Raw genomic sequence first — 24399 nt, forward strand, 5'->3', positions numbered from 1 at the left:
AAATATAAAAAAGTAACCAAAATAAGTTACATCGAAACATTTTAAGTCGAATAAACTCTTTGAGAGAAAAATTGACACGAACATTGCGAAAAAATGGGATCGGGAGACTTAAAAATAGTCAGAGGTCAAGCGGAGCTTCACACCACTTGCGACCTAAAAATAAATACCAGTGTTTATGCGTAGAAAAAAATTGACAATAAAAACTGCAAAATACTACCATATTTATCAAATTCTTTTTAGTTTTTCATGTGTAATCGGGCACGTGATATTCTCTAACTTGTTTTTACAAAAACTCAGTATACAAATTTGAAACAGGCGGAGAAATATTAGCGGAACACGGAAGAAGTTAATACAACTTCAAAAAAATTACGACTAGGCTCAATCAATTTCTTTTCAGCACTCAGAGGCTGATAAAATTCAAAATTGAATTTCAAAAACAAGTCCAAAAATTGTATATTAAAAGTTTTTGAACATTTTCCTTGCAACAAAATTTTCAGCAAAACTTATCGGAACTCAATTACCCGCACCACTACATAAATTTTTTCATTAAGTCATTACTTGAGTTCGTGTTAACTAAACCTAAAAAAAATAAAGCAAAAAACAAAGCGAACAAATCTAAAAAAAACTTCAGTTCGCTAAAATAACATTGCACCCTGGACCTTGAGATGGACGTTTCTTCTTCTCTATATGCTGCATGAGAAGCTAAATTTGAATTGATTATAAGTCAAGCTATCACTTGTTTTAGGGATTCTGTTAAACAAGTTGTTATCCTGAAAACCAAAATTTCCATGTGCTCATTTTCATTTGATAACTCTTGCTAATAGCAGTCGTAATCAAGTTGAAATGTATAACATACTCGCGCGTGATTTTTGTGAAAAAAGTTGCAGTAGTGAAAAAAGGCAAAAACCTGGTTGGAATACTCTTCTTAATCACACAAGTAGCAAGGATAGCAAGTTGCAGTGAAAGTAGCAGACTATATTCCGACCATCTTTTTTTTAAAATTGTATCGCGTTTGTTTTTGGTTTGAAGAGAGAATCTAAGTGAACTCTAGAAATTCGATAGTAAAAAGAATTAGGGATATTAGACAACAGTTTTTTTCCTACAATAAATATCAATTTTTTGAAATTTTGATGATCACTTGGTTTGTTGATCACTTTTTGAAATTTTGTTGATCAATTCGTTCTCAAAGGCGCTAAAATAACTCTCGATGATTAATTTGATTTGGGTAACGCTAAGTAATAGTTAGTTTTTAAAGTTTAAAAACAACTATTCTAGGCCTACTGCAAGTCTGCTCGCTCGCTGTTCGCATGAAATTACACGGAACATCAAAAAAACCAAACTGTTTTTTACTTTAGAAAAAATGTTTGGAAGTTTTTTTAAATGTCATTCGAATCATGTGTGGAAGGGATTTAATATGAGACATGACTTGCACCGTTACAATGCTTATTTGTGGACCATTCCGATCCAATAATTCAAAATTCCCCAGGAAAAACTTCTAGTTCAATAGACTTTTTTAAAAATGCGGTACAGTTGGATTTGAGCCATAGAAATTAGGCTCCTAGGAATTAGGCTCCCAAGGCATGCACTTCACCACTATACCAATTAGGAAGGACTTAGAGGTTACCCAAAAAAGCAATATCAATTCCTTACAGATTTCTCAGAAAAGTTGTTTACGGAAAAAGTCTAGCTCCCGATTACAATTACACTTGCTCTCGCAAATGAAACATAACTAAATTTTAACTGAAAAGCCTTCACTGTCAGACTACAATTATCATCATCGACCATGCCAACAGGTTTTTCAAATCGCTGGAAAAACTTCCTACGAAAAAGTTCCTGGCCACTTTTCAAGGAAAACGGAAGAAAGTGGAGTTATAAAAGTAATTAGATGCACCCAATGTTTTATCAATTGTCATTCATTTTTTGTTTTTGTTTTCAGCTGAGCAGAGGTCATGGCAAACTTGGCTGGATAGACTAACAACTCTATCTACTATCAACGAGGACGAGCAGACTATGGGCGGAGAGTACTCGACTTCATCAAGGTGTGTCCGAGATCAAATATCGAAAACTTTTTAAAATGATATCTTTTTGAAAAAATTCTGTGACATTATAAGCCATCATTGGTTCAAGTTGTTTAAACACTCACTTAGAGAAAAATCATCAATACAAGAAAGGAGCTAGATATCTATCCTGACAATTCTTTCTTTACACGCAGGGGCGCTTCTGAGCTGGCAGATCTGTTGTCCGTTCATTCATTCTGCCATAGTCTAGCAACCAAAGGGTCTGGCTTCTGGGAGATACCAGTGCGAGTCAACAGATCCTTCTCTCTTCCAAACTTCCAGCAGGAACAGATGGCGCTTCTCAATCGCTACGTCCAATCGGCCCATCCAAATAACTCAACCCTGGATGCGAGTTTGATGCGACCTTTGAAATCTGCGGTTGAAAATGACGACCGCCATTCACAAATGAGAAAAACCGATAAATATTCCCGACTTACAATCGAGGGTATTGATGGTGATTTGAACATTGAGGATTTCTTGTCTCACTTAAGTGGACCACCAAGTCTGGCATTGCATTCAATTCCAGAAGACGACGGCGGGCTCTCGCTGTCCAAAACAGAGTCTCCTAGATCCGAAATGAAAGAAGATGAATTGCAAGTTCCGACTGAAATTCAACGAGCTAATAGCGACCCTTTCCCATGGATGCAGTACCCTGTTATGTACCAAAAAGGAATCCGAAAAGCTAGAAGTCTGTCGGATATCGAAGAGATGTCAAAATTGCAATTCGATTACTTGGATCTCTCAGAACTGATTCAAGATGACTATGAAATCGAAGGTGGTATCGCAAACAGCACTCAAATTGAAAGCACTGATAAACGCCGTCACACCATTACGAACCCTAACTCATTGCAATATATGACATCACTTGTCGACTTAGAAGGACGAAGTTTGTCGCAAGATGATTTGTTTTACTTGAAAGATAAAATGAATGCTTTCGACGACTTGATGAAAGAAAAACCAAATCACGTGTCGCAAGTGATAAGATTAGCTGACGAAGTGCATCGTAATATTGGCTTCGAGAAGCGACAATGGTCAGAAAACGGAAGTGGCAACTTGGAACCACGAAGTTCATTTTACAGCACACATCATGCATCGGTTCCGATTTTAATTGATGGCAATACTTCAATTGATACACGTGAAAACTCAACGTTTTCAAATGTTGTTGTTATTTCTCCTCCCAACAACACACAGAATCGACGAGTCAGTTTTAACCTTGGATCTGTTGCGAAAAATGAGGAGTGTAAAAACGATCTGAAAATGACAAATTCGTCCATCGAAACATCTTCATTGATAATGAACAAAATCACAACAGTGGAATCAAGCCCAGAGCATGAAAGTTCGAACTTCATACCACCACTCGTAGCATTTGGACGAAGTCAAAGTAGTTCGATAATTCCGGATAAAGGGACCAAAGTAGCACAAGAGAATCCAAGAAAGACTAAATCTGGTGGTACAGAAACTGTTCAGGAAAGTGAATTGAAACGCGTGAACTCAAAACGAACTGAAACGCGTGAATTCAAAACGGAGCAAGTGAAGGTTCAAAAAATGAGTTTTCAGCCGTCCTTGATGGCTCCTGGTCGGAGCCAAAGTGGGTCCGAAATTCCAAACAAACAAACCAAAGACGTCGAAGATGATCCAAGACGAACAAAATCCAGTGGTCCTGTAATTGACGCTCAAAAAATAAATTCCAAACAACCCAATTTTGAAACGAAAACTGTTATACAAAAAGAGATGATTTCCGAGATTTCAGAAAAAGAGTTGAAACCAGCTCCGAACATCTTTGACCTTAATAGCAGACCGCCAGTAAACGGACGGCCTAACAGCTTACCGACAAAGACAAGTGAAAATGTGAATCCTTCTCGAGAAGTAAAGTCTAGTCAGGCTAAGTTTTCCGATTTTGAAAAACGTCTTCCTAAAAAACAGCTTCCTGAACATTCCCAAACTATCTCAGCAGTAAAAGAACAACCCCTTCAAAATGAGCCCGACAACTTTTTCGATGAAGAAAACTTGAAATCTGACACTAAAGGCGTAGTGGAAAAAGAGCCCAGCTTTGATCTTGAAGAAACCCCTGTTTTCAAAGAGGCCGAAGATCCAACTAAGAGATCCAACAGCTTACCCAGTGAAACTTTGCCTGAAACTCGCCCTCGTGAAGAGCGAAATATTTCTTGGCCGCAAGCGGCAATGGGAACAGCAATATATTACCCTATAAGAGAAGAAGGATGGATCGTATCTGTTCCTGAAAAAGTTCCAAGTAACGCTTCAGAAAAAAAAGCTCCTGATTATGTTTCTTTGAAATCTGACATAAACGAAGTACCAGTTCAGATTTTCATCGGTCCAGAATACTCGATTTTGGACACTTATATTTCAGCTGAAATAACAGAACCTCGGCAAACTTCCCATTTCGATGAAGATGTAGATACAAAACCGAATTCAGGAGAACCGACACCAAAAATAGAACAAAACCATCAATTTGAAAATGGAAACTGTCCAAGAAGCTCCTCGAAAGAGGATAGTTTAAACACAAGCAAAAGATCTATTTTGAGTCAAGAATCACCTCGCCGAGTGATAGTTCAAAACGTGCCTCAGCCACGTGTAACCCGATCGCCGACTAAAAACTCATTACGAAGCTCTTCCAAAACGTCTCTGAAAAATGTAAAAGAAGAACGGCAACCATCTTTGAGCAAAATCGACCTCAACTCAGCGCCTGAATTAGTAACGAGAGCTAGCTTTATGAATCGAGATTCGCCGAGAAAACTTCATCGCAACGACGAACCTTCGGTTTTGAACATGAGCATTGTGAGTATAAGTGAGAAACCAGAACTGGAAAAAGCAGAGGCGAGTTCGTTTGAAAAACCGAATGCTCACAAATCCGAAAGTTTTATGTCAGTTTGGGACAAGCCAAAAAGTCCAACTCCGAGAAAAACAAGTTCTGGGACGATTGAATCAATTGAAACTAGCAGACTTCCCGAACGTCAAACGTCGACGCCTAAAATAACAGCTAGCCCAAGGTCACAACAACCGTCATTGAGCAATTTGAGACAGGAATCATCAGATTCAAAGTTAGATTCCCCAACTCGTCTTCCGATTCGATCTGGAAAGACTCAGAAGCCAATGAAGATATCAAGAGAAACCCCTGCTACAGTTCGAGAAGAATCTTCAAATTTGGCCTCCTCTCCAGAGCAAACAAAATCAATTCTACCTAAAATAGATGTCAAGATTCTGCCCATGGAAATCGACAGTCAGAAGAAAGCAGAAAAGCAGGGCTCAAATGATGAGAGTATGATGAGTGATTTGGAGATAACGCAGTCCACGATAAGTCCTAACGAACTTCCTCAAGTAGAGGCGGATCCATCGTATCGAAAGAAATTTATCGACTCTGTAAACCCGGATCAGATAAATAGGTTCAAGCCATTCACTTCCAAAAACCCTCAAAGAGGATCCCAAAATATCGAAAGAATGGGAACTCCGAAGCCCGAGCTGGTTGATCGCGCGACTTCGTTCATTTTTGATGCCGTTTCCAAAGACGAGTTTTCACAAACTGAGATTGATAAAATTCTGTGTGAAATTTGTAAAGAGCCACCCGAACAAAATAATAGAAAAAAACGGACTGAAATATGCGAAGATGGTTCAACGCAAACATTGGAGTGGCAGGATGGATTAACGAGAAGTAAGACTATCATTAAAAAAGATACACACGATTCGGATACTCAAACAGAAAATCTGAAAAATATTATGTTTGACAAAAACTTGGGAACATCGCCAATTTTGAACCACGATATATCGATAAATGTCAATATGAAACAGCCGACAGATGTTAAGGTCACTCAAACTGAAACAGAATTACCAGAGCCAATTTTAGAAACGGAAAAACTGAAAAATATCATGTTCGACAAAAACTTGGGAACTTCGCCAATTTTGAACCACGATATATCGATAAATGTCAATATGAAACAGCCGACAGATGTTAAGGTCACTCAAACTGAAACAGAATTACCAGAGCCAATTTTAGAAACGGAAAAACTGAAAAATATTATGTTTGACAAAAACTTGGGAACTTCGCCAATTTTGAACGTTGATATATCGACAAATGTCAATATGAAACAACCGACAGATGTTAAAGAATCTCAAACTGAAACTGAATTATCAGAGCCAACCACTGAAACATTTTCACGGAAAAGTGGCAAGTTGAGAAACAATAGTATAGTTGAAAACGAAACTTCAGACTCCGTCAGTCGAGCAAAAGAAGCAAAATCTCCAATTCAAGAAAAAGACACGAGACGCCTAATGAATGACAAAAACTTGGGAACTTCGCCAATTTTGAACCACGATATATCGCTAAATGTCAATATGAAACAGCCGAAAGATGTTAAGGTCACTCAAACTGAAACAGAATTACCAGAGCCAACTTTAGAAACGGAAAAACTGAAAAATATTATGTTTGACAAAAACTTGGGAACTTCGCCCATTTTGAACCACGATATATCGATAAATGTCAATATGAAACAGCCGACAGATGTTAAGGTCACTCAAACTGAAACTGAATTACCAGAGCCAATCCTAGTAGCAAAAGCTGAAAATATAGCGCAAAATGTTCCACCACGCAGTGATGATAGTATCCGATGCATCAATGGAAGCGGGAGCCGACACTCATTTGAAAGTGATTGCAAGCACGAGGAAGAAAAGGAAAAATCCGAAATGATCGACTCTCTTAAAAACATTCCAAAAGAGATAATCAAACCGGAACTGAATGACTACCTGGATAACATTCCTGTGTACCAGCCTCCAAAGACTACAAAGCCGAAATATCCGATGAGCCGAAAACGTCCACAAGAGTATCCAATTAACAAAAAACCGGAATATATCCAATGCAAAGACTGCAGAGACAGAGAGCTAATTCACCCTGAGACATTCGAAAGTATTCGAGTCATGATGAGTCCCGAAGTCCTTGATGACATGCAACGCCTGGACCAGTTCCAGCGAGAGTGCCTCCTGACGCATAATATGTTTCGGGTTAAACACAGAGCACCACCCTTAAAATGGAACTCAAACTTGTCGAAACAAGCTCAAATTTGGGCAAATTATCTCGTGTCCAGCAACACAGTTCAACACAGTAACGAGCACGGATATTCGGAAAACGTATTGAAAAAACGACTTAAGCACTCGGAACAAGCGAGAGGGTTCGGAATTGTTGAACAATGGTACAAAAGAGGGGCAACCGAATACGATTACTCCGCAGGGATAAAGCAGAAGCTAAACAGAACGTTGCAGGCGTTCGTGAAAATGGTATGGTCGGATACAAGAGAATTGGGAGTTGGTTACGCATTCGATAACGAAGACCACATCATCGCCGTGAGTCTCTACAAACCAAAGATCAACGTGAAAAATATCTCGAACAATGTATTTCCAAAAATTTGACTAACTGTCTCCCAACTTACGTCAAAAAAGTTCTGAAGTTTAAATTGATACAACTACAAATTATGCATAGATTGATTTATAATATTTAAGCATCAAGACCAGGATATCTTGCGCATGAGTCTCCATTTTTTCATAAAGACCAAGTTTGTTTGCTGCGAATGGCAAGATTTCATCTCACCGCTTTGTTGCTATTTCTGGTTCAATAAATTTTTCATAATTGAAGTTTGCATAAATAGTTCAGCATTTTGGCAAAAGCTCCTTTAGCCGTGGAAGCTATTTGGCACTCTTTCAAACTGTTTGTGAAGTAGTTCGGTGTCTGGTGGTCCAAACCTCCCGTTTTATACTTCAGATAAGTGGGCTCAAAAATATCTATGAACCCGAACCCATTTTGTTTCGCAAATTGTCTTTGAACTTCACTCAAAGCGGCTAGAATAGCGTTATTCTGCATATCTTCTTTTATAGCTTGAGGTGTTGATGTAGTAGAAACAAGAGCAATATAACTAGCGCCAAACTTTTGAATCACAGGTTTTATCGAAGGTTCAAGATCTTTTTGGAATAATTCGAGAGCATACCTCGGACCTTCCTGTAGATTCCACATTCCTAGATCGATGAACACGAATTGTTTGTCCTCAGTTGAAACGGAAAGAAAATTTTTCAGCAAGTGCACTTCGACTGCTATTCCATTCTCGCCACAGAAGTCCCGTAAGCACTCGTATTTCAGACCTTGTTCCGGTTTTTCAACGAGCACTAAAAGTTTCTGTACTTTTTTCATCGCGCATGAGCAGAGTGATGTAGCATGTGAGCTATTGGTAGTGTCGAACTTCAAATTCTGATCAGGTGATTTGAATACAGTTTTATCCCACAGGCCTAAATACAAACAAGACTGCTCGTATCGGGGCGAAGCCCTGAATGTTCCGACTGCCTTTTAAGGTTTTATGCAGCAGTAATAACATTAAAAAATTAAATGTAATAAAATTTAAAAAAAAATTTTTTTTTAATTTGAAATTTTTTATGAAAATCATCCCCCCACACGCCATTTAAAGTACAAAAAGATAGATTTAGCTCCTTGTAACCAATCAATTATGGCAAATAAGCTTCTTTTAACCAATTTGGAACGATTTTAAGACGGATTAACTCTCCGCTTACGCGTTAATAGCGCGAAATATATCGCGCGTTAATTGTCCCAAATTGGCCAAAATGGCAATCTTTAAACCCCATAATTTTACGAAAAATGATCACAGGTGAAATATCTTTTCAAATTTGAGCTCAGGGCAACAATACCTTTTGAATGATTTAAAAAATTCCGTCAAAAATGGCTAGTTAAAAAGTCGAAATTTGTCTGAAGAAAAAAAAACCCACCCCGAGCACAAATATTCCGTTACTTTCCCATCGAAAGTCGGAACAATAACTTGAGTATTAAGAATCGTGTATGGAATTAAGAGACCAATTTGCCTGCCTCAATTGAATTTCGAACAATTTGGTGGTGCGGAATAATCCGCCACGCATAAAAAATGCGCGTTAAGCTTTCAGCATCAAACTATCACAGCGCTTTTTAAGTCACGTTAGTCTATTGGTTAGCGTTTCACAGCTATCTTGATGGCAGGAAAGGTTAGTGGTGAGCCCTCCCCTTCTGAGACCGCGAAGATCCATGGATCAATCCCCCGACCAAAATGTTTTTGAGAATTGGTCTGAATAAAAAAACACACCGAGCATATAAATTCCTTAATTTTTTAAGTCGGAACAAAAAAAGTGAAATAGGGAGAGAAAAGGTAAACATCAAAAAAATTTTTTAGAAACTTGTCTTGTGTCGGATCCGTAACCCGGACCTGAAGGAGCCTCAGTCCTCGCATCTGCGCCACGGTCATTTGGAATTAAACTAATACTAGCCAACAATAAATCAGCTAGAGATGCTACTAAATAGCCAACTATACAGCAAAATTGCCATCAAATAAAACTAAAACTATTGCTATCTGACGGAATCAAACCTCCGGCCTAAAAGTTAGGCGCCTGAGGTCCTCGCATCCATCTGCCGGACAGTTGCTTGAGTTTTTTTAATACGTACTTCAGGGAGCTTAAGAGGTGGCAGAGGAGCTACTTCATTCTATCGGTTGAACGTTTTAGTGGCTTCAGTCGGAAAAAATGCCACAGACCAACTACTAATACTTCCAAAATAAAGTTCAAAAAAAAACTCGAAACAGCACTTCAACATCAAGTGTTAACTGTCCATATAACCAGCAGTTAAACCATTAGTTACCATTGAAACCAGTAATAATTACATTCAAACTATGCAGAAACTGAACATGTAAGCAAAAATGATTCAGTGATTTAGTGAAATAAATTGTTAACCTAATAAAGCCAATGTTCCAATTTGATATCGCTTGCTATTTACAAGCATAACAAATGGATCCTTTCTTTGCCTTCATGAGATTAAGAGCTGAACGAAAAGAGAAAATGATCGTATATCAAAAACTTTACTTTCGTTTGACTAAAATTCTTTTTTTTTCTGAAAGAGTTCAGCTAAATTTTTTGGAACTCAATTACACCTACACCATTACAGGAATAAATCGAAGGATTTTTAACACAGAGAAAAAGCTTTGCTTCTCAAACACTAGCGAGAAAACGACAAAAAGCAGCTCCGAAAAATACAATAATAGAAAGTCGAAATAAGCCTCGAATTAGTGAAAATTCGGCTGCCATCTCGTATTCGAACCTTTTACCTACTGCGACCTAAAAATTATGAACCTCACACACTAACCACTGATCCAAATTACTACTAAACACTAGCCACAGATGAAGCAGAGAACAGATGCTATGCAATTTCCAATGTTATAGTGACACTTCCATAGAAGTGAACTCTTTTAATGAATGAACACTTTTATTTGCGAGTTAGGTTAGAAACAAAAGTAGAAAAATTTTTGTGTATAAAAGAACAAGTACTGTCCGGATTTGAGCCCTGGACCTTTGGTAATTGTTAACCTGAAAAAGCCATGCTCCGATTGAATAACGCTTGCTAATCGCAGGCGTAAATAGAGATTTTCGAACAACTTATTGAGTTGGAGCTATTTTAAAGACTTATCATTGAAAAAATCAAAACGTAACTAAAAAAAGGCAATGGAAATTAAAGTTAACAGAAATAAAAACCATACCCATCATAGGTTGGTGTGGAATGGCACAGTGGGAGTGTTTGTTGATCTCATCTATACACAATTCCTGGTCGAACCTCTTGAGGCCTATGAAGTGAGAGTAGTGTCTGTAGGCGTCGAAGTTGAGGTAGGTAAAGAGAATGCTGACCTGTGAGAACAAAATATAATAAAAATAGTTTCTTTTAAGAAGGAAATTTATGCAAAGAAAAACATTTTTTCAAAGAAAACAATTCATTCGACAATCGACATGAGAAAGTTTCCTTCTAACTTGCGTGACTCTAACTACTCACAACATTTTGGGCCTAGCTTAACGGCCTAGATTTATGTTTATCCCATTCTAACTCCTATTAACTCTATTGATGGCCTAATTTTTAACCAGCAGTCCCTGTTTTACAATTGTTCGCAAAATTATCATACAGTTTGTTTGAGCAAAACTTAATGGTTTACTAAACAATAAAAAATAAAAAAGTTAAATAATAACGAACCTTCATACAGGCGTACTTAGCGAAGGGGCAGATCCAACTATACTGGCCATTCAGGTGGTCGTAAACTGTGCATAATGTGGACCCAACCTTCTCTCCTTCAACCGCTACTGCAAGAAAAAAATTTGTTCTATTTACTCAACTTTAATCATTTATAATTCAAGATTTATTTACTTCAAGTTCTATTTTATCTTTGAAATTATTGAATAAAATGGGCACTTCAAATACTACGATATTTACGATATTATATATTAATCACAAGAAAAAAATTGATCGTATAAATTTATTAATTTTTTCAAAATTCTTTTTATAAATTCTCATCACTAATATTCTCCTCACCTTGGAAGGTGGATCCCCCTTTAGTTGGTTTGGGTTTGTCCGTGTGGTCTGGGTCTAGATGTTTGGACTCGTTGATAGTCCCTATCAAGTAGACAGTCTCTTTATCTCGACAGTCGAATGTGTGTCTGTTCTGGAACATGACGTGCACGTATCTGTCGTGTTCGAACAGCGGGAGCTCTCGTTGCGACTAAAACCAGCAGAACAAATAATCTTCACTCTACATACTATCGCTATATGAGCAGCCCTTGCCGAGTTATGCGCAGCCGTGCCCGAGTAGGTTAGGCACACGTCTCTCAACACGAGGTTCATGCGTTCGAATCCCACTTCGGTCACGGTTGGAGGGGTCCCACAGTCATCCGCCTCCTCAAAATGGGACCAGTTGCGACAACTGGATGACATCTCTTTCCCCCAAGGTTCGTCCTGCACTGAACAGGACTGAGGGCTAATAAAAGTTCGCTATTTGGTTCTCGGCGTACCTTATAATACGTAGTAACGGCCCATGAATAAGAAGAAAGAACACTGTCGAAAAATCAAAAAAGTCACTTGTTTTCCAAAACAATTCTTTTTGGTATTCTCAGCACCCATTGTTTTAAAAATGGTTCTTCTTTTTGAGGTTTCAGCTAACTTTTGATAAACTGATTAAGAAATCGTGATCAATTCTTACGTTAGATAAATTATTGGCTGATCAATGGCTGTGCTGGTACACTATATTTACAGAATATACGTGACTAGCCAAATTGTGCCTACCTTTCTGATGTTCAAATCAGGTTCCAGCAAAGCCAACTGTTTAAACTGAGCCAGGTTGGCTTCTCCAATCGTTGGAAAATTATAGAGAATTGCGTTGATCGGGTCCGAGAATCCCTTCCTTCGAGCACCGTACAAGGGTTTCAATTTAGGGTCCATTAAAGCGTCGATCTCTGCTTCAGTCAGTTTGGGTCCTACCACTTCATCCACTGTGAAAACACAGAATAAGATAAAAACTGTTCATACACAAGCATAAAGACTAACAGATGAGCTGTTCAGCCATTCACTGAACACCGTCCTTCTACTCTGCACTACTTCATTGTCGGATCCAACCGCAACACAAATCTACTTATTCATAGACCCCACCTGCCCCCCTTGAGTATTTACATCGACCCCTAAAAAACTTGGGAGGGGAGTGTGTCTTACCTGAAGGTACCTTACCAGGAAGGGATCTATACCACAAAATTTATACTCAAAGCCTAAGATTTTGATGTCGATTATAAGATCTCAAAAAGCGCGTTTGCACTAAATAACAAAAATTTCATGCCTATTTTAATGTTCAAGAAAGTATTTGGTTCCATTTTGGCATGAGAGTAATTAGAATTGATCCGAAGCTGCCGAACCCCCGTTGATAATTTTGAACCACCTCCCCCCTCCAGCAATGAAAAGTATCTTTTAGTCAAAATAATGTGCACACCCTCAAATATTTTATAAAAGTATTTTTTACAATTTTTTGGAAAACCTTTATTGCCAAGGAAGCGCTTAAATATTGAAAAACTAGATCTCCGTTTTCTATAACGAATGTTAATCGATCGCTTTACTCGCTCGAGTAACGTTCGAAAACTCAAAAATTTCAAAACGGCTTTTCGCGACACGGACAACTTTTTGAGCATTTTCTTCTAAGGTCGTTCGAATCACATATGAAAAAGTTTTTATATGTTATATCACATGACGCATTCCGATGATTATTTGTGGTAGCTTAGTTTAAGTGGAAAACAAAACGAAGAAGCAAGGATAGTTGGTTGCTGTGCAAGTACCGCAGAACTTTCAGGCCATATTCTTTAAAAATTTTTAAAAAAAAGCTTTTCGTTCAAACTTGCAACGAAAGACTAGATTGTAGACATTTTAATATTCACAATAAAATAGGCATATTGTAAAACAGTTTCGGTCGAAAAATGACTATTAAAAAAAGAAAAGAAAAATAAAAATTTGCAAAATTTTTTAAAAAACTTTTATTCCTACGATTGCGCTTAAAACCGTAGACAACTTGTTTGCCTAGATTTTTCAGAGCTTGAACAAAAATATCATGTCTTATTTAATAAAAATCTGCGATGACGACCTTCTTCCATAATAAGCCTACTCGCTCGCTTTACTCGCTCGAAAATAGACGAAAAATCAACAATTTCAAATCAGTTTTTCTCGATACTGGAAAAAAATTTTGGACAGGGCTTTGATATGATATATCGCTCATTCCAGTTCGATGATTATTTGTGGTACCTGATTTTGCGTCGAAAACAAAAAAAACACATTCGAATACAAAGTTTCTCCCCAAGTTCAATGGTCTGGACAATAAAACAATTCTGTTCTTTTCGTGTTCTGCACTGATCAATTGACCAAATCCAATTAGGAGCACCGAAAAAATCCAGTTATGTAGAACAACTTTTTAATATTACGTTTGGCATCCGTTTGACCCGACTTAAAATTTTTTCTTTACCTGTGAAAACTAGGGGCGCTTCGATCGCAGGTTGTAACTCCTCAAAGCCATCGAGCCAAACATCCTCCTCTTCGCTAGACTCCACCGGCTCCTCTCTAGTCCAACTTAAGTTTCCGATAAAGATAAACAGAAAAACGAAAACAACAAAAATCAAAGATGCGTAAACATTCAAATTTCGCTTTATAGTCATTTTTACTCGTCTTAGATTCATATTGTAAGCAAGTCGCTTATAAAACAATCGCAAAACAAAAGATATAGAAAAAACTTTTCGATGAAATCATTCGTTGGTATAGTAGTCGCTTCGCCTCTTGAATCAGGCAGAAGATACAAAACGATGAGTATTTACATCATTTAATTTGTAAGCAGATACCATACATATTTTAGACGAACAAAAAATTTTGGTTGGCCAGCAATGATTTGAACGTTTAGCTAGTCTTCACTTTCAGCCAAATCAGACTTGAATACAAACAACCAAATTTGCCGTTTAAAGCTACAAAACATGTTTAGTCGTATACTCATTGCTTAATGCCATTAAAATTTTCAGAACATTCAATCTGTGATGAGATACTGAGTTTTCATTTTATAATTTGCAAATGAGCTTTTACGCGATATTGATTTTTCATTGACTGAAGTGCGCATAAATGTCAACTTTCGATAAAGTATCAGCCGATCAAACGTCTATAAAATCGATAAAATCAAGTAAAATACCGACAGCAAAAACCAACCAAAAACCCCACAGTGCTAACAAATCGGTAGTTCCAAGGCCGAGGAAACTAGAAACTGCTGTCTGTCTTGAACCTGATCAGAAAACTTCACCACAGATTCACTCTGCTGCACCTCAAGTTGCCAAAAACAGCCAAACTGCTTCAAAAATTCACTCCAGTGAAAACTTACAGAACTCAAACAGTCACAGAAGAGCGTTTGACGATAATGCTATAAACCGAGAAGCATTATACGGAGATCTCAGTTTTGATCTCAACTCAAACCACGACGAAGATGATGATGAGGAGCTAACTGAAGACATTTCAGAAAGTTTTCACGTCGAAACAGACACCGACGTTTCATTCACGAATATTGCCAAACTATTCCGGGAACAATCTAAACAGAAGATGTACAAGTCGGCTGTTCACAGCCAGCAAATGTTCCCGAGACCTGTTATGTCGAAAGTCATCAATTCCGTAGCGCAACCAGTTTCCGATTTCTATTGCAACGTGACTCATCATCATAAGTTAGAAGACGAATTGACCGCTTTGCAGAGCAAACTGTACGATATTCAGTGCAATGAGGTAGGTGTTTCAAATTTCAAAACTGGCTTCAAAACATAGAAATTGCAAAAGCTGAATGTCAAGCGAATCACAATAATGAAGAGCATTCACATATGCAAAATTTCGTTCTTTTTAATTGAATGCTTGATCTTTCTAGCAATCCATGATGTTATATAGTAATCATCTGATAGAAAAATAACCTATTCACACTTCGTAACAAACAGTAAGAAACGTAAAGGATTTTCATAAACACAGAAATTTGTTGATAAAACCGATAATTGTTTCGCTTTTTAGAACCCTCTGGAGTTACTCGAACTAAGAAAACAACTAAAAGAAAAGGATTCGAAAATCAGTCAACTTGAATCCACAGTGTTAACTTTGTCTGGTGGATCGCGTTTGAATGAGGGAACTTCGATTGATGCTGCGTCAGAGAAAGTCTCGTTGGATTTGTTCAAAGCGAGAGTCCTCTCACTCACAGCAGCTCTCGGAAGATACACAACGTCAGAAAAGTAAGCCACGAAACTTTAACAAGTTGTGATCAGAAAATCACCACAGTCAAACATTTTCTTCGGTGTATTTAACAACAAATGGTACATGAGCAAAAAAATCAATTACCGATAACTAAAAATTGACTTATCACTCGTTCCATAAGACGCATACAAAGAACAACACTAAATTCTTCAGTTGGCTTTTTTTCCCGCAAAGCGCAGATCTTTTTTATTTAAAAAAAATATTGAATTCGAAAGGTGATTTGTTCATAGGGTGATTGAGAACTACCTGGAGGGCAAATGTGGTCTAGACCGAGTACAAGAATTGGTCTCGCGTGCTGAAAGTGTAAACCAGTTGTCAGCTGAGTCCAGTCATCTGGAACAGGAAATTGAGAAGAACCAGAGTCAGTTGGATCACTTGGAGGGGTTGATCGCTAAATGTGAAGACCAAGCGGTCCAGTTGGACAATCAAGTTAGCATTGTGTATTTGTTTCCTTTTCTTATCATTACCTTTGACAAATTAGATTCAGTTAACGAAACCTCAAAATAATACACAAAGGCGAAGCATAAAACAAATCTTGAACATTTAATTTTCAACAAAAACGACCTGATTTTTTTAACAAATAAATACTTTTCTGACTTTGAAGCATTACAAAATAAGGTGAGTGAGCCGATAAAAAATAAACCGAAACCATTTAAGCCGAATGAAGCTTTTAAGCGGAAAAAAGGAAAACCTAAGAAAACAAGGACAGCCGGAAAACAAGTTGCACAGAATGTTCCGACTATAATCTTAAAAAAATACATAAAACGATTGCTTTTTAATGTTTATTTTTCAAATTAAAGTGGTTTTTTCGCGAGTTGTGTGATAAATGGATCTGACGAAAACCAACATTTTGGCCATATTCGGCTGTCATAGGCAAATTGGCTAATCGGGCAACGGTTTTAGTCGAAAAAAGACTTTTTTTCAAATTTTTTTTGAAAAAAGTTTTGAAATTTTGAAGGTTTTATTCCGAATATGGTGCTAAAAAATTTCGAAACATAAATTTACTGGGTTTCAACTAAAGTTTCATGGTTTATTCTTCTAAAACAAGCTTGCTCGCTAGCTTAACTTGCTCGAATTTTGACTAAAACTCGAAAATTTCAACCCAGTTTTTCTCGATACTCGTACGACTTTTTGAAAACTTTGGCTTTGATATGATATATCACTCCACTCATTACGATGATTATTTGCGGTAAACACTTTGTGAAAAACAAAATAAACCTGCTCGCTCACGTCATTCGCTCGAAATTAGACAAAAACCAAAAATTTCAAACTGGTTTTTCTCGACACTGGGACAACTTTTTGAAAATTTTGTCTTGAATATGATATATCACTCCACCAACTATGGTGATTATTTGTGGTAAATACTTTTGGTCGGAAAACAAAATAGGCCTGCTCGCTCACCTCATTCTCTCAAAATAAGGCAAAAAATCAAAAAATTCAAACTGGTTTTTCTCGACACTGGGCAATTTTTATTTCGTTCGAACCACGATTGCAAGGGCTTTAATTTGATATTTCGCTCGACCTATTCCGATGACTGTTTGTGGTACCTGATTTTGCAAGGAAAACAAAAAAAAAGAAAAAAATAACACGCACCCGAATACAAAATTCCTCCCCATTTACAATGTTCGAGACAATAAACAACGAAAACGAATTGGTATTAGTTTCAAATATTACAGGAGTAATCCAAAAACATATGCAGACAAACGAAAGTTCGACAACTCAATTTTTCCCCGAAAAAAATTCAATGTCATGCATACGGAAACGAACAAGGTCCAACTCGAACGCCACACCTTAGGGTAAAAATGCATCCGCATTAACTCTAGGACATATGGGCAAAGGTCTCGAAGTTGCTAAGGTTCACGTATAAAGCATCTTCACAATTTCTTACAAGTGTGTGAAAAAAAATCGTTTACGGGAAAAATATAGTTCCTAATTACGAGACACTTGCTATCGCAAATCTACTTAAAGACATTCCCTTTAGCAAGTTCAAATTGTTAAGGCAAGTTTAGATCAGTTCCTCTTCCAAAATTTCAATTAGAGATCTCCTTCTCGGCCCATTTATTGCGAATTTCTGCAAGCAAAAAAACTGGAACCTGATTGGTTTATTATTGCACCAGTGGCGAATTACCCCCTTCAGAGATTTTGAAAATACCCATTCGAGGAAATCCTAGATCCGCCCCTGTATTTCACCCAGAAAAATCCTCTCCCTAATCCAGCTCGGGGAAGCTGCTACCTTGATCTGCTATGGTATAATTAGCAGCAATTTTTCCAAAATCTTGCATCAAGTTTTGTGGGCAGATTCGAGCTTATATACTTAAGTGAAACTAAATATGGTAGGCTTGCTCTATTTTTTTTAGATAAAAACAAAAATGTCGAGCCTAGAAGACAAAGAAGCAAAATGGCATCTTTTCCAAAAACAGGGTCGGGAATTCAGTTTCGAAATCGAAAAAGCAGCTTCCGATCTAGAAGAGACGAGCTCAACAGTTGATGTTCTGAAAAAAGAAAGCAAACTGTTGGCTGCAGAGAAAGCTCAAATTAAATCAGAATTATCCGAGTTGGAGACAAATCTGCAGATAAAACAGAGTGAATACGACAGCTTACAGAAATTATGCGGAGACGCCTGCACTCTGTAAGTTTCACCACATTTAATTATGCCAAATCACAAATGAAGCTAACTGAATATCGATGCCAGGTTTGCCACCTACACATTCCACGGCACCGAAATAACTTCAGCGTTAGCAATCGTTCAATATAAAAACCGTCCGCTTTCTGAAAGAAAAAAACAATCGGTTGTTGTGATAATTCTCAAAATTTTGCATTTGGCGTAGTGTTTCACCGTAACCCATAACGCCTGACAATCGAACAAAAAATTTAGCAGTAGAAATTCAACCACTTACAAGACAAACTCAGCATGGCAAAGTAGCAGACAGAAAATGAGACAGCAGCCTCAAAGTCAGAAAAAAATATATTTAAAAAAAATGTCGAAAAAAAATTATTTATTTCAATTTTCATGTGTTTGTCGTGAATGAAGTTCAATTTGAGGAAAACATGTCGAGAAACACAACTTCATTGAATTAGTTAGGATTCAGCAAAAATTTACCAAACATTAACTAAATCGACAATACTTGAGTAGACGTCCATTGAGCCGCAAAAAAAATGCTGTCGAAAATCGAGCTATAAAATATTGAATCTCAAAGCTTTTACGTCAACCCCCAAAAAATTATCAGTCATAAAAATCTACTTTCAACTTTAACGGGGCGTTTTATGAGGCGAATAAAGCAATATAATATAGGCCGAAACCATTTATGCCAAAATCATGCTAGGCGAAACAAAAATCATAACAAAAACGACATTGTACAAAATTGCTGGTAAAATCTTAAATTGCAGGAATAAATCGAAACAAGACTGCTCGTATTAGGGCGAAGCACTGAATGTTTCGACTGCTTTTTAAGGTCTATGGAGCAGTAATAACATGGAAAATTTAAAAAAAAATAAAAAAAAAAATTTCTAAAAAATTTGAGATTTTTTGTGAAAACATCCCCCACACGCCATATGAAGTACAAAGTGGTAGATTTTGCTCCTATTAACAAATCAGCTATGGCAAACAATCTTCTTTCAACCAATTTGGAACAATCTATAAGACGGATTAAATCTCGCTTGCGCGTTAATAGCGCGAAATATATCGCGCGTTAATTGTCCCAAATTGGCCAAAATGGCAAATTTTAAACCCTTATAACTTTACGAAAAATGATCACAGGTGAAGTATCTTTTCAAATTTAAGCTCAAGACAACAATAGCTTTCGAATGGTCTTAAAAAATTCCGTCAAAAAAGGCTAGTTAAAAAGTCGAAACTTGTCTGAAGAAAAAAAAACCCACCCCGAGCACAAATATTCCGTTACTTCCGTATCGAAAGTCGGACAATGACTTCCAATTATATTGGTAATTTCCAGCTGGTAAATTCTAAAATTACAGGAATTAAATCGAAATAACTTCCAATTATATTTTCGGAAAAATAAGCCGACCAAAAAACAGCAGAAAAACGATAGTCCGTACGTTACATTTTTTCCTCGTTACAGAAAAAATCTCCAGGCTGGAATCAAAACAACAACTTTTGTCGTTCCAACCATGCGCAAAACCTCTGCGCCAAACAAGTAAAATTAGTAGCTGGCACTTGATATGTTGATAATAATTCTGACGAATTCTGTGAACAAAGTTTCCAACGGGAAAAAATTCTAGAACCCAGTTGCAATACCCTTGCTAATTGAAAAGTTAATGAAATTCAATTTTAAATTCAATATAATATGTGAGCTTCGACTGGGTTATATGTCCCATCAGAACTCGCACAGCAATGAAAAAATCATTCTGAAGCCTGTCCAATTCTGAATCGAGAAAAAACTAGTAATCTGAATGGAGTAGATCACTATTGCTACATTACCTCTCAAATTCAGCGTGTGATGAGCCACGCGTGGAAGTCGTCAGCTGCTTTTATTTCAATGACCTCCCTCTTTTTCTGGCAAAAATTTTGTTTTGAAATGCTCATTTTTCAAATTTTGAACCACTTAAGCAAAAGGGAAAGATCTTTGCATTACCAAAAGTTTTGTCGCAAAAGCACCTCAATTAAAATATCTCAGCTAATTCTGGAAACGTTTTCAATTTATTTGAGCTTCTATTAACTGATAATTAAAGCTCTTTCTCCATTATCTCTCGCTGTAAAAATAATGCTTCTAGGTTGAAGAAAGCAAGGTCTGATGAAACAGAATTGCATGAGGGCTTAGAGGAATGCGAGGGTTTGCTGGAGCGAAAAGAAAATGAACTACAAGACTTAGAGGATCAGGTAAACAAAGCGATGCTATAAACGCTCTTAACTCTATGAAAAAATCATTAATATTAATAGTAAAAAAATATTGCAGTTAGTCAGTTGCATTTCCGATCATTTTTACCACAAAAACCTGAAAACTTAGATTTCAATTAATTAATTACACAGATGACCGATTATGAAACTAACATTATGACGCCCAATAGTTTTTTTTTCTAGATTGATCTATTGACATCCGAACACAATATTGCCAAATCTACTTTCTTGAAGCAAGCCAAGAATTTGGAACTGGTCACGCAGGAACTTGAATCTGTCAAAACCGAGCTCAAATCAGCAAAAAATAGTTTAGAAGCAGTGAATAAAGAGCGAGCCGAAAAATGTGACACCTTAGAATCCGATGTGAAGAGTTTAGAGAAACGCAAAGTAGAATGTGAACAATTTCTGAAGAGTGTGGATGAAAAATACCAGAAGTTGTGCTCACAAGCTGAACAACAGGCTGAAAAAATAAAGGCAACTTTTTTGAATTCTCAGTCAGCAAACCACTTGATATGTGGAGCATACTCAATTAAATGAGCTAAATTGAAAGTTCTGGTAGCTTTGGGACCAAAAAAATCTGCTGAAACTCATAAGTTTAGAATTCCTATAAATTTCCAAGATATAAACTGTTCATTTTGAAAGTGTTGAATGTACAAACTAAAACGTTTTTCTTTGGATGTAGAAATTGGCCAATGAAAGCGAGGGAGCGATAACCAGACGAAACTACCTGGTTGAGCTGATGCAGTTAGAGGAAACTCAACTAGATGGTCTCAAAACACAGCATGGAGAAAGAATTCAACAACTTCAATCGTTGCAAGCTGATCTCAATGAAGTAATGAACATTCAATAGACTATTTTTGTTACGTTTTCAATCGAGGATTTTGAACATAATTGCGGTGTAAAGCAACTGAAAAACACAATTCTTCAACTGAAAAATTCATGAATTTTTGTTTATCAAAATGCGACACATTTGGATAATCTTAAATAACTCATCCTTATTTTTATCATCACCGATTTGTTACAATTTCAGGAGCGCAATGAGCTAGAGAGGCTCAAGAAGGAGCGTCTAAGGGCAGATCAACAAATTGCTCTAGCAAAAAACAACGCACAGGCTTTCGAAAAGGAATCAACTGAAATTGAAACAGAGAGGGAGAGAGTCAAACTTTCTATGGCTGAGTTGGATAAAAGGAAAAGAGTTCTGGAGTCTGAGATTTCACAGCTGGAATCAACTGTCCACAGCATAAAACAGTAATTACATTCAACAAGCACAGAGTATTAAAAAACTTAAGCATTTGACATACTCTCGGAAGTCGATCCTACTTTCAGTATTCGACCAAGATAGAAAATGTACTCCCCGCAAGAAAACGGCCCCACCAGTCAAAAGTATTCCGATCCAATCCGTAATTTTTCCTCCGAAACTGGCAAAAAAATGACAAAATGGGTCTTTAATGTGACTGCTTGGGAAATCAATTTTTGAAATGCAGTCTTAAAATTTTAAACAAGCTTCCAACTTTCGATTTTGTCCATTCACGCGCCAAAACAATTTTAAAAGATCGTCAAAGCTGAGCTTCATACCACTTGCAATACCTTACAAACATAATTAGCAGACAGGAGACACAACTAAAGCAAGAGACCAAATCAAAAGCCAAGGAGACCTTCTCATTGTTGAATGTCCTTTTCAAGTCTATGAACGAACTTCATCACCTTGAAGACAATTGAATTTCCAGAATCTTTAATGTATGACACTTTTTTGATACAGTCCGAACAATTTGAGAAATATGGACCAGTAGATAAAATTTTGATCCGCTGCAAAAGCTCTAATTTTCCTACAAAAATGATATATACTTTTGAAACAAAAATCCATTCAAGTTTTTTTGTGCCATTTCAATTTTTCTGTTGAAGAGCGCAATTGCGCTTCCACATATCAAATGAATTTGAAACAATTTTTAGCAGGAAAAAAATTGCCACTGAATCTAAAACTTTTGCGATATTTTTTCTAGAAAAAACCAGACAATAACCCAAATAAGTATCCTCAGTTCGTTCACACCTACACATTGAGCCGACATAAAATGAGACGAAAACATTCACCTCTAAAAATACGGTTTCGAGAATTTCAGAAGACAAGTGCTATCGTTGAATCAATGTTTTCCCCCCTGCAATTTAAAAAAAATGGATTCAAATGTAAAATTGTACTCCACTGGTTAACTTGTAAGTTTGTACCAAATCAAAGAAAAAGATTTTAAAAAACTCGCGACCAAAATAAGTGCATTCACCTCGCTCATAGATGAGGGCTGAACTAAACGAAATCCTGGACGTTCTGTACTTCCAATTTGTAAACATTAGTGAACAGTTTTAGCCGAACATATTTTTGAAGACGTATAAGAAGTTTGTCAAAACTCTTCTTTTTATAATTGGAGCGTTTGCCTTTTAATTGGAACTCATGTTTCAGAAATATTGCTCATGCCGAATCGGAACTTGAAAAGATTAACGAACAAACTGAGTTACAGTTGTCAACTAAGCGGGAAATCGAAGCCCATATTAATGACTTGGGTAAGGAAAGGATTCCACTGCAACACAGCATCAAAACCCTTCAATCGGAATATTCAAGTAAGAAACCATGATTCAGTTATGATTTCAGGCAAATTACTCTTTTATCTTTCATATTTTTCACTTAAATATTTGATTTTTCAGAATACTGCGAAGCTGCAAAATCACTAGCTGGGGAAATTGACAACAGATCTAACAAAATCAAACAATTGAACGAAGTGAGTGTTCTGCTTGAGTAAAATGGAAAGTACAATAGTATTATATGTTTCGGCCACTAATTTGCCTGTTTACTCTGACAAAAATAGTAACTTTCGCAACTAACAAAAAATCTCAATCAAAAACTGAAGAAAAGCCAATTTTGAAGCGAAATAATGGTATTTCTGAAGTAATTCTCTGACACCACTTAAAATGCCTCCCGAATCTCGGTTATGTTCTAGTTTTTTCCTCGCTTTAGGTTATCTCAGAACTGAGCCAACAGATTCTCAGGGAAGAAAAACTCTTGAAAGACAAGCAAGGCGAATCTGAAGAACTGAGAAGACGCCAAGACTCGTTCGAGGAACTGAAACGCAAACTCGATGCTGAGAAAGCAATTAGGCAGGGTAAGACCATGCGACCACACATTCGTAAATCTAGGATTATTACTTGCAATCAATCTAGTCAGCTTTGACATCAACAGAATATTTTATGTCAATTTAACCACTTATTTAAGGTGGCTCTCTTTAACTACTCTTCCCTCTTGGGTACACACGTTTTCAACCCTATAAAAGACTAAATCAATGGTTAAGCATATGTGAATAATACAGCTAGTAACGAATGTTTTCTCTCCTGGCTAAGGAAGGGGGTAGTTACAGAGATCTTAATACGCTAATGTTTTGGCCTAATGATAATGTTTTGGCCTAACATTTCCTATCGTGGGAACTTATACTTAAATGATTTCTAATTTCAAAAATTACTACTTTGTTTGGCTTGGAAATAATTTCATTATTTACTATTATTAATATTATTATGATTATTATTTTTGTTCCGACTTTCGAAAACGGAATAATTATGCTTGGGGTGGTTTTTTTATTCAGTCAATCTTCGGCGATCGAAATTATAGTTTTTGACAAAAAGATTTTACGCCCCATTGAAGATATCGACTTCCTAAAATCAAAATTAAAAAGATCAAATTTAAACATAGCCAACTAACAGTTGGAAAAAAGTAATGAACGCAAAGAAAATGAAAAAAAAAAACCAACTTGTTTTTTCAAGAGCCTTCAACTTTTGAATTTCGAAGAAAAAAACAGATGGCCTTAAAGCTCTTTGACTTT

At 36.8% G+C, this 24399-nt stretch overlaps 4 protein-coding genes across 4 annotated transcripts in view; 3 read left to right on the forward strand and 1 right to left on the reverse strand.

Annotated features, from left to right (window-relative positions):
* Positions 1 to 24399, forward strand: part of LOC134840285 (T-complex protein 1 subunit gamma-like) — a 301273-nt gene that overhangs the window by 147053 nt on the left and 129821 nt on the right. The window lies entirely within an intron of this gene.
* LOC134840629 (uncharacterized) lies at positions 2447 to 7490 on the forward strand. The gene has a single exon (XM_063856572.1). The coding sequence runs from the start codon at positions 2463 to 2465 to the stop codon at positions 7470 to 7472; it is 5010 nt and encodes a 1669-aa protein (XP_063712642.1). The 5' UTR covers positions 2447 to 2462; the 3' UTR covers positions 7473 to 7490.
* LOC134840631 (uncharacterized) lies at positions 7499 to 14268 on the reverse strand. Its single transcript, XM_063856574.1, has 6 exons — positions 13895 to 14268; positions 12184 to 12389; positions 11437 to 11623; positions 11101 to 11207; positions 10619 to 10763; positions 7499 to 8339 (listed from the first exon to the last, which is right to left on the reverse strand). Exons 1-6 carry the CDS (start codon positions 14103 to 14105, stop codon positions 7684 to 7686), a joined length of 1512 nt encoding a protein of 503 aa, XP_063712644.1. The 5' UTR covers positions 14106 to 14268; the 3' UTR covers positions 7499 to 7683.
* Positions 14433 to 24399, forward strand: part of LOC134840630 (centriolin-like) — a 37871-nt gene continuing 27904 nt past the window's right edge. Inside the window, exons 1-11 of the mRNA XM_063856573.1 lie at positions 14433 to 15180; positions 15454 to 15668; positions 15921 to 16119; positions 18048 to 18319; positions 20419 to 20524; positions 20726 to 21016; positions 21225 to 21374; positions 21573 to 21790; positions 22992 to 23149; positions 23234 to 23307; positions 23544 to 23688. Coding sequence (XP_063712643.1) covers positions 14536 to 15180; positions 15454 to 15668; positions 15921 to 16119; positions 18048 to 18319; positions 20419 to 20524; positions 20726 to 21016; positions 21225 to 21374; positions 21573 to 21790; positions 22992 to 23149; positions 23234 to 23307; positions 23544 to 23688 — 2473 coding nt within the window. The 5' untranslated portion in view covers positions 14433 to 14535. The remainder of the gene's footprint in view (positions 15181 to 15453; positions 15669 to 15920; positions 16120 to 18047; positions 18320 to 20418; positions 20525 to 20725; positions 21017 to 21224; positions 21375 to 21572; positions 21791 to 22991; positions 23150 to 23233; positions 23308 to 23543; positions 23689 to 24399) is intronic.

The sequence above is a fragment of the Symsagittifera roscoffensis genome, chromosome 2 (assembly GCF_963678635.1).
Source record: "Symsagittifera roscoffensis chromosome 2, txSymRosc1.1, whole genome shotgun sequence".
NCBI lineage: Eukaryota > Metazoa > Xenacoelomorpha > Acoela > Convolutidae > Symsagittifera > Symsagittifera roscoffensis.

Bases quoted from the DNA above. Each gene is read 5' to 3' on its own strand.
- LOC134840629 (XM_063856572.1), top strand. From the start codon at position 2,463: ATGAGAAAAACCGATAAATATTCCCGACTTACAATCGAGGGTATTGAT.
- LOC134840631 (XM_063856574.1), bottom strand. From the start codon at position 14,105: ATGAATCTAAGACGAGTAAAAATGACTATAAAGCGAAATTTGAATGTT. The intron at 11,208-11,436 runs GTGAGGAGAATA...TTTTTCTTGCAG, and splicing joins AGGGGGATCCACCTTCCAAG to TAGCGGTTGAAGGAGAGAAG. The intron at 10,764-11,100 runs GTTCGTTATTAT...TTGTTCTCACAG, and splicing joins CTAAGTACGCCTGTATGAAG to GTCAGCATTCTCTTTACCTA.